Below are 10,299 nucleotides of genomic sequence, written 5' to 3' on the forward strand. Positions count from 1 at the left end.
TCTGTATAATATTCTTTATTTCAGTCAGTGTATGCTTAATTTCTAGTTGGTTCTTTATCACAACATCGAGGGTTTCACCAGTCTTCTTGAAGATCTCACTACATTTATCAGCAGTCTCACCAGTCTTCTTGAAGATCTCACTACATTTATTGGCAGCTTCTAGACAGTTCTTTAAAGACCTTAAAAGTGTGGTTTTGAACTCTATATTCAGCAGTTTGCTTTCCTCCAATTCTGTCGTTTGTGTCCTGTTTCTTTGTCTCGGCATTTTTTATGCTTCGCTGTGTCGATAGAGTGCCTTTCTGTGCTAAGTGTCCCAATTACCTGAGGTAGACACTCTTGGTGCACCCCCTTGTGGGCTTTGTGCACAGTCTTGTTGTAGTTAAGCCTTGATTGTTGTAGTTATCACTGGGAGGAATTGACCTCCAGGCCAATTGGCTGTGAGAATCAGCTGTGTCTATGGTGGGAAAACTTCTGTGCTGAAGACACCCTTCTGGGGCAAGACTTGCTTCAGTGGGGCTTTGGTGCTCACTGAGTCTGCCTCCTGAGTGTGTCCCTTATGGATCTGAGGAGTTGTAATTTGGATGGTCAGGTCCCACTCTGACCACTGGGAACACTGGCACTTGGATCTCTAAGGAGGTGCTAATTTAGCCTCTGTCTGAGGCTACCCAGCAGGATCTACGGAGAGATCTGCAGATTCCTCTTCTTAGTTGGGATTTGGAGGTGCCCAGATGAGGCCCAGCTGTGAAGCAACGCAAGCTGCTGTGGGGCCTTGGGCCTTCTTTTGGAAGTTCTGGGTCTCTTTGACCCAGCTGCAGTTTTTTAGGTAATTTTAGATTGCAAAGGGCCAGATCATTCATATGCAAAAGCCTCTATGCACAGCTTGGGTGGGGCAGGGTCTCAGGGAATCAACAGGGCAGAGCAAACAGCTATGGCTGATTCTCAGTCCTGCCCTAAGAGCCCCCTGGTCTCAGTGTCCCCCTGTAATCGCTGCAAGCACCTCTGAGAGAAAGCCGCCCTCGAATTCTGCCCACTGCCAGACAGTCCAGTTTCTCCCCGTATGAGTCTAGGTCCCCAGAGACTCGCCCGGAACTGGAGTCAGGGCCGTCAGGAGCTTGTGTATCCCTCCCGATTGAAAAAGACAACCCCGTCCTCAGTTGCCAGCCCTTTCCACGTGTGCCTTCGTACCTCTGCACTTTACTTCCGCACCTTCTCTGAGTCTCAGAGTGCTTTTCTTTTTCCTTCTAGTTGTAGAATTTCCACTCAGCCAGCTTTCCTGTGGTTCTGGATGATGTCCGTTTTGTCTTTTGGTTGTATTTTTGAAGTGGTTGTGCGAGGCAGCAATTTCAGGTGTTTACCTATGTTGCCATCTTGGTTTCTCTCACCACAGTAAATTTTTAAGTGACGAGATTAGGGCACAAAACAGTAAAAACTGATCACAGCCTGTCTGGTGTTGCTCAGTGGTTGAGCTTCAGCCCATGAACCAGAAGATCATGGTTCGATTCCCAGTCAGGGCACATGTCCAGGTTGTGGGCTAGATCCCCAGTAGGGGGCATCCAGTAGGCAGCCAATCAATGATTCTCTCTCATCATTGATATTTCTATCCCTCTCTCCATCTACCTCTCTCTGAAATCAATAAAAACATTAAAGAAAAAAAAAGAGAGGGGTCACAATTGGCTCTGGGCAGTGTCACTCAGTTGGTTGGAGCATCATCCTGTATACTAAAAGGTTTCAGGTTTGATTCCTGGTCAGGACTCATACCTAGGTCACGGGTTCAATCCCCTCTTGGGGCACATACAGGAGGTAACCAATTGAAGTTTCTCTCTCTCCCTCTCTCTCTCCCTCTATATCTTCCTCTCTCTCTCTCTCCCTCCCTCCTTCCCTCCCTCCCTCCTGTTTTCCCTCCCTCTGTTCCTCCCTTTTTCTCTAAGTTAAAAAAAAGTTTTTAACCATAGTTTGGCTCAGTGGATAGAGCCTGCAGACTGAAGGGTTCTGGGTTAAATTCTAGTCAAGGGCACATGCCTGGGTTGTGGGCTCAATCCCCAGTAGGGGGCATGCAGGAGACAACTGGTCAATGATGCCTCTCATCATTGATGTTTCTATCTCTCCCTTTCCCTTCCCCTCTAAAAATCAATAAAAATCTATTAAAAAATTGTTTTAATAAAAGAATTCTTTTCCCAGCCACACTCTCTCTCCTATCCTCTAGGAGCTCCATCCCAGGTCCTCGAAGGATGGGTGGGAAGATGCTGTGCAGAGACCTTCCAAATGACCCACCAGGGGCTGGGGGTTTGGGCTGCTTATCACTTGCCTGGCAAGTGGCTGCTTCATTGTAGCCTCTGTGTACTGGATACAAGCCTGTGATGTTTTTTGTCCATCAGCCGGTTGCAGAAGGAAGATGAGAAAGAAAGTGCTGAAATGGAAGAGTTGATGGAAAAGTTGACGGTCCTGCAAGTGCAGAAGAAGAGTTTGCTGTTAGAGAAGAACAACTTGACAGCTAAAAACAAAACGCTGGAAGCTGAACTCGAAAGGGCACAGAAAATAAATAGGTCTTTATATATTTTTTTCTTAAGCTTTTTAGTCATTAAAAAAAGACAATTAAAAATAGTCTCTCTTTTTCTTTTTCTAATATTAGCTATAAGATAGAAAAGAATATAAGTACAGTAAAAGCTTTTCTGTTGACCAGCATTTTTCTAGTCTATCCTATATAATAAAAGGCTAATATGCAAATCAATCCAACAGTGGAGCAACTGGTCTCTGTGATGTGCACTGACCACCAGGGGGCAGACACTCAACGCAGGAGCTGCCCCATGGTGGTCAGTGTGCTCCCAGAGGGGAGTGCCACTCAGCCAGAAGCCGGGCTCATGGCTGGTGAGCACAGTGGTGGTGGCGGGAGCCTCTCCCACCTCCACGGCAGTGCTAAAGATGTCCAACTGACGGCTTAGGCCCGCTCCCCGTGAACTGGCTCCCCGTCAGTTGGACATCCCCCAAGGGCTCCCAGACTGCGAGAGGGCACAGGCTGGGCTGGGGCCTCCCCCCGCAAGTGCATGAATTTCGTGCACTGGGCCTCTGGTAGTTCACTTATTGTTGAGAATTATAAGATGATTCTAAGACTATGAAACTTCTAGTTCTTTTCTAACCTTTTCCTAAAAGTCTACTTTGGGATACTGAATTCCTTTTCAAAAATACCTTTTAGAATATGAACCTAAAAATTAATAGAATAAAATATTGTTAGCTTATTAATTGTGTCAAAGCATTTTGTGATTTCTATTGGCTTCACTTTGAGTCAATAATTATTTTGAGTTTAAAATTAAATTCAGTTACCATTTCTCACCTTAAAACTTACAGATTTTGGTCACTGAAGAATAACTTGCTGTTTTCATAATACAGATATTCATTATGCTCTAGCCATCCAGGTTAACTAGTTTTTTATTCCACCATTTGGGGGAACTCTTTAGGAGATCTCAAAAAAAAATTGACGTCCTCAAAAAACAGGTTGAAAAAGCCATGGAGAATGAAATGTCTGCTCATAAGTACCTGGCAAATCTTGTTGGCCTGGCGGAGAATATCACTCAGGAACGTGACAATCTTATGTATTTGGTAAGTCTCCTCAGTTACTTCCATACACTGTAAGTTTATATGCAAACATAATTTCAGGAGTATATTTTTTGTTTTACAAAATTATCTATAAACAGTTTCATCTTTTTAAATTTCAACAGCAAAATTTCAAATTCTCCAAAATTTTATCTTTCAATCATGGGGGAAAAACCTTTTTAAAAGTCAAATAACCCAAACTTTTAAATAATGGCAAATTATATTTTAAAAGGTAAACTAATGGAGTTAGTCCATTTAACTAAATGGGAACAGTAGTTATCGGGTGTATTACGCACACAAATACACCTTTATATTCTCTGTAAAACTGACTTAATATATTCCTTGTTTGAAGAAACATAAGAATCATAGACAGGTTAAATAGAGTTCATCCTAAGGACACAGCTTAAAGGGCAGTGATATTCATCCCCTTGTTTCTAACAACACCAGTCCTCAGGAAGGGAAGGGAGGAAATTATTGGTGGTCCTAGATCAGGGGTCCTCAAACTACGGCCCGCAGGCCACATGCAAATACAAATATTGTATTTGTTCCCGTTTTGGTTTTTTACTTCAAAATAAGATATGTGCAGTGTGCATAGGAATATGTTCATAGTTTTTTTTTAAACTATAGTTTGGCCCTCCAACGGTCTGAGGGACAGTGAACTGGCCCCCTGTTTAAAAAGTTTGAGGACCCCTGCCCTAGATGAAGCTCTACACAGCCAGCAGGAGTGATGCCATGGACATGATCCTTGGTATCTCCGCAATGATTGTAAAAGATGTCTACAATAGGATGTACAGTGAAATAAAATAGATGCTATGCAAGTCATAGGAATTACCGCCAAATGTTTCAGTGAGTTAGATATTCAAGTGGTGGAAATATAAGAGATATTTTAAAATCGTGGTAGAATTACAAGAAAATTTTAAAAATCATTTTACTTATCTGCATTTTATGATTTTTCTACATTGAACACATTGCTTATTTAAGCAATGTTGGTAGTGTAGGGTCAGAAGTAACAGTTTAATGGATGTCATTACAAAAGAGACTTGAGGACTTTCTGAGAGAGTCAGAAATTGGCAAAGTTGGAAATAACTTGGCCCTTCTCTGGTGAATGAAGTGTGGAGAGTCTGTCAGGATGTGTCACAGGCTTACTCCCATTTGCTAGAAAGATATTAAGTTCCTCCATAGGAAAATGCACGGAGGTTTTAGCTATTGTTTATATAAGAAGAAATATAAATAGTATCCAAATCTTGGGGGGAAATGTTGATCTTTTAAAAAATTTTTTAAATTTCATTTTAGAGAGGAAGGGAGAAGGAGAGAGAGAGAAGCACTGATGTGAGAGAGAAACATTAATCAGTTGCTTCCCTGTTTCCCCTTCTGCTCTGCCTCCTGGGCTTACCCACTGGTATATCAAGAAGCAAACAGAGGGCTTATTGAAAAAAACTGCCAAACAAGCCCATTTATCTAGCAGACATTCATGGGGACCTGGCTGTCCCATGTCATTGCCACTGTAAAGACAAAGCCAGCCTGGCCAGTATGGCTCAGTGGTTAAGCATCGATTCCTGGTTAGGGCATGTGCCCTGGTTGTGGGCTCGATCCCCGGTAGGGGGCATGCAGGAGGCACGGGTAGGACACGCAGGTTCCTCCAGCCCACATGGGCCAGAGAGCATTCCAGGCTTCCATGATGAAGTTAAGATCCTCCCTGACCCTTAGGTCCACCCCTCATATTTATGAGCTTAGGATAGAAATATAAATGGAGGCCACATACTGTGTATTCAAATACTTAAAGTTATAAATCATGACATAATGAAATGTGTTTTCTCCTCCTGCCCTGACCTTGGTTATTATGGCCTGAAATCCAGGCCTGAGTTAGAGTCTTCAGACCCCTCAGACATGGGGGAAGCTGCTCTCATATGCCCTGGCCCACCCACCATGAGGGATCTCTGTACACGCAGACACTGCTGTCCCCTTAACCCTGCAGGGTCCTTCCCCTGGGGAGCCCCAAGGCCAGCCCCCTCTAGCAGGGGTTCAGGGGTGGTACTGGCTGCCTTTGCACTGCCCTGGGGCTGTGACCCATACACTCCCACCTTCCCTCTTCCTGGTCTCTTGGGCCTTATGAGAGCCCTTTGTATTGATATTGGCATCTTAATTTCTAATCCTGCCGTTGGGGTGGGTTTTCTGTGTGACTTGTGGCAAGTTAAATAACTGTCTTCGTTTTATTTTTCCTTTCTAATAATCACATTGCCGCTACTAGTCTACTCTAGAAGGAATGCTCAGTTTTATAATTTTTAAATGATTTGAAATAATTTATAGTGCATAGTAGTTCATGTCCCATGTAGATATTAATATGAATCATTCAGCTTCAAATTATATCCCTCCTTGGAAATACTGCCTGTCCCATTTGTTTAGAGAAAAGCATTGTGCATTCATATTCTCCTTAATTTTGTAATTATTCAAATAAATCAAGTTAAAGTTTATTTGCATCTTGGCACTTACTCCTTGGATATGATTGAAGGAATGGTATATTCCAGGGGTCCTCAAACTACGGCCTGCAGGCCACATGCAAATACAAATATTGTATTTGTTCCCGTCTTGTTTTTTTACTTCAAAATAAGATATGTGCAGTGTGCATAGGAATTTGTTCATAGTTTTTTTTTAAACTATAGTCCGGCCCTCCAACGGTCTGAGGGACAGTGAACTGGCCCCCTGTTTAAAAAGTTTGAGGACCCCTGGTATATTCCATAAGGATAGAGAAATGTGTTAGAACCCTTGCAACCTCTCCCATTCCCTGGTCCTGGGGGGCACAGATCTCCTGTTTGTGCCCAGGAGGGACAACCCGCATAGTGTTCCACTCTTGCCCCTCCTCAGCTCTTGGCCAAGTTCTGCCCACAGCCCTCACACAGGGAGTGGGAATCCAGGTGGGGGCAGGCGGGGTTGAGCCAAAACAAATGTCAGAATGAAGAGCATTTGAGAGTAGTAATATTTTTTGCAGAATTTTTTATTCTTTTAATTTTTCTGTAAAACTGAGAGCCCATTATTTTTCTTTTCACCTTTCTCCTTAGGCCAAATGTTTAGAAAATGAGAAACATGGAGTTCTCGACAAAATTATTAAAGGCAATATTCGCATGGGAAGGTTAGAGGAAAAAGTCAAGGTAAGTGATCATTTAGCCTTAAAGATTACTTTTTCAGATGGGAACAGAGGCTTCCTGGGTACAGGTTTCCACAGCAGCACGTGGTTTTGCTGGCTGAAACGGCACCTCTCCAGAGGTAGCATCTTTCCGCTCATTGAATAAACTGAAGCTCATCTGCACAGTAAGATACAATGCAGATGTGGTTTGTTTGTTTTTTTTAAAGGCTACAGAGCCCGTTCGGTGTGGCTCAGTGGTTGAGCATCAACATATGAACCAGAAGATCACAGTTCAATTCCCAGTCTTGACACATCAGGGCTTCAGGCTCAATCCCAGTAGGAGGCATGGCATGCAGGAGGCAGCTGGTCAATGAGTCCCTCTCATCATTGATATTTCCATCTCACTCTCCTTCTTCCTTCCCCTCTGAAATCAATAAAAATATATTTAAAAAATAAAAGATACAGAAAAATCTTCAGGCTATATCCTTAAGTTAATGTTCTTTATGATCAAACCTAGTTCAGTTGTTGGTTCAGTTGGGGGGTAGCATTGACCTACTCCTCTCTTGCACCCTCCAGTTTCTCTGCCCAAGAAAGCCGTTCTCATTGTACTGACTCTCCTCCTCTTGGCCACCTCCCATACTTGACCATTCTCTTCCCCATCGTCTGCATTCTGACTGCTGGTCGCTCAGCCTGCTTCCACAGCCTCATCAGGCACACCGATTTCTCCTGGCCAGGGGCAGGGAGAGGACCAGCAGTCCAGGGGCCTGGGTAGATGGGGAATAAGACCCAGGACCTCTGGGCTCAAGTGCATGTAATATAGGACAATGATTAAAAAGGTCTGATAAGTGAATAAATAAAGTAATGACATTCGTTTGATATGTTGGAAAATTAACAAACCAAGAAAAGCAAATCGAAACATTGGCTGGCTGTGTGTAAATACTCATAGTATTGAGTGAACATAGTATGTTGTGCATTTGTCTGTTTTATTTTAGGGAACGTAAGGTTTAGTCCTGAATTATTTACTTTTAAAAAGTTAAACAATATTTAACTTAAAATTTCTCAGAACCAAATCTGTGTCCTAATACAATGAATAGATTTTATTTTTCCTACATTTCATAAATATTGAGTGAAAGAAGCCCAGCACAAATGAGTACCTATAAATATGATTGCATTTATATAAAGTTTAAAACGGGCAAAAGTAACCTGTTTGGTGCATTAATTGTAAAATTAGAAATCAATAAAAAATATATTTTTAAATATTCTATGTATTACATTGGATGATAGTTATGTGGTATTTTCTTTGTTACTATTAATAAAATTGTTCATATATGTTTTATGTTTCCCCCAAATATCCATGTGTCACCTTACCAATGAGGCATACCTCGACTATTTTTAATTGGTGGTCATCTATACTTTCACACTCCTGATTCTCATTACGTTGCTTTATTGTTTCTTCCAAAGACAACATTCTAACAGACTATATAATTTATTTATTATGTTTATTGGTTATTGTCTGTCTCCCCTGACCAGACTATAAACTCCACAAGGACAGGTATCTTTTTCTATTTTTGTTCACTGATATATCCCAAGCACCTAGAATCCAAATAGCATTGGATTCATAGTATTCAATAAATTCAATAACTGTTTGGGAAATTAATTAAATAATATATTTTACAATTTAAAAAATTCAACAATATCAAGCCCTGGCCAGCATAACTCAGTGGTTAGAGCGTTGGCCCGTACACCAAAGGGTTGTGAGTTTGATTCCTGGTCAAGGGCATGTACCTGGGTTACAGGTTCGATCCTCGGCCCTGGTAGGGGCACATGCAAGAGGCAACCAATCAATGTCTCTTTCACATCAGTATTTCTCTTTCTCTCTCTTTCCCCCTCCCCCACTCCCTTCCACCTCTCTAAAAATCAATGGAAAAATATATCCTTGGGTGAGGATTAAGAAACAACAAAAAAATTCAACAATATCCAAAGCAGTATACAAAACAATATCTCAACTCTGCATCAGAAAGGCTAGAAGAAATACACCATACTGTTAGTGGTAAGACTCTGCCTAGAAGTATTATGAGTAGTAATAAGCAATTATCGGTTTTTGTTTTTTCTGGTTGGCTTTTATTTCTAAAAGAGAAAGTCTGATCTTCAGAGTGGGTGGCCTTGTCTTGGGAATCCATCTCATCATTGGTCATCTGAATAGGAATAGTAAAAGGGACCACCCAGCCACCAAGAGAGGAGACCTGTGAGTCAGATTCAGTTAGACAGGGCAGAATCTCTGGGGAAGTGAAGAGACCTGGAAAAGGCTTGAGAAAATCCAGAGGTGATCTCACAAAACTTCAGCAAAATCTGACTTGTAAAAGTGAGGGCATCCCCTTGGAAGTCAGGGCTAGGAGGAGATCTAGGAAACTCGGAGCTGCAGGTGGAAGCCATTCACGACCTGGCTGGATTCCGAGAGCCAGGGAAGAGGCTTCAAGAGAGGTGGAGGGTGTCCCTGGCCCAACCAACCCATGCCCCCACCCTCTTAGGAACCTCATCGTACCTCAGAGGAATCCAGTGCCCTCCATACAAAAACACCTTCAGAAAATGGAAGAAAAGTAGAAGTATAACTCTCCTGTACATGATGAAATGCATCACAAAGTGTTGCCACAAAGGAGATAAAAATTGAAACCTATACTCCAAAGTGGATTGATAGGCAGGTAGGTAAGTAGATAGGCAGGAGGTAGCTAAAACTTAATAAAGCAGTCAAAACTAGGGAGAAATACCACAAAGCAGAAAGAGTGCCCTAAGAAGAGACGGCCAGACAAAGGAGGATGTGAAATGGAACGGGTACAACATGGGAAAGAAGTAGAAGGAAAAGAAATCATTTCAGAAATGTGAACTAAATTGCAAGGAGAATGTGTTCATAAAAGCACAATAAGGGACATAAAGGATAGAGATGAAAAAGGCAAAGACAAGAAGGCAGAAGTAAGAATGTCCAAAAGAATTCAGTAGAAAGTGATAAGAGATCCAGTATCCTATTGGTAGAGTCCCCAAAGAAGAAACTAAACAATGGAACTTATTCTGGTCTAATCATAATTCATAAAAACTTTCTGAGATAAAAGAAGACTTGAATCTACATATTGAAAGGGCACATTATATGCCTAAAACAAACACATGGGCCCAGAAAATTGACATCAACACCTATAATTTTAAGATAAACAAAGAATACCTTGAACACTCATGCAAAAGACCACGGCATAACAAAGAAGAAACCACGTTGGCATCACACTTTTCAGTAACAACACTGAATGCCAGAGACCTGGGGGCTACCATCCATACATATTCAAGGAAAGAGTATAAGACAAGGATATTTCCATCCAACCAAGCTGCTCTTAAGATGTTTTGACCATGCAAAAACTTTGTCCTAAGATCAATCAAACCGAGTTTAGCCAACCAAGAAATAATTGGGCAGACTTTGGAAAAGTATTAATAGTAAGAATATATTAAACTGTGAACTAAGAATTAAAACAGGGCCTTAGCTGGTTTGGCCCAGTGGATAGAGCATTGGCCTGTGGACTGAAGGATCCTGGGTTCGATTCTGATCAAGG

The 10,299-nt window shown here is 41.9% G+C and overlaps 1 protein-coding gene across 1 annotated transcript in view; it reads left to right on the plus strand.

Moving 5' to 3' along the window:
* CEP89 (centrosomal protein 89kDa) overlaps positions 1-6,875 on the plus strand; it is a 68,835-nt gene extending 61,960 nt beyond the window's left edge. The window contains exons 15-17 of the mRNA XM_014536780.1: positions 2,376-2,543; positions 3,453-3,594; positions 6,645-6,875. Of these exons, the coding sequence (XP_014392266.1) occupies positions 2,376-2,543; positions 3,453-3,594; positions 6,645-6,875 (541 nt within the window). The remainder of the gene's footprint in view (positions 1-2,375; positions 2,544-3,452; positions 3,595-6,644) is intronic.
* Positions 6,876-10,299: the final 3,424 nt, after the last annotated feature.

This window comes from Myotis brandtii, unplaced genomic scaffold, assembly GCF_000412655.1.
Source record: "Myotis brandtii unplaced genomic scaffold, ASM41265v1 scaffold165, whole genome shotgun sequence".
Classification (NCBI taxonomy): domain Eukaryota; kingdom Metazoa; phylum Chordata; class Mammalia; order Chiroptera; family Vespertilionidae; genus Myotis; species Myotis brandtii.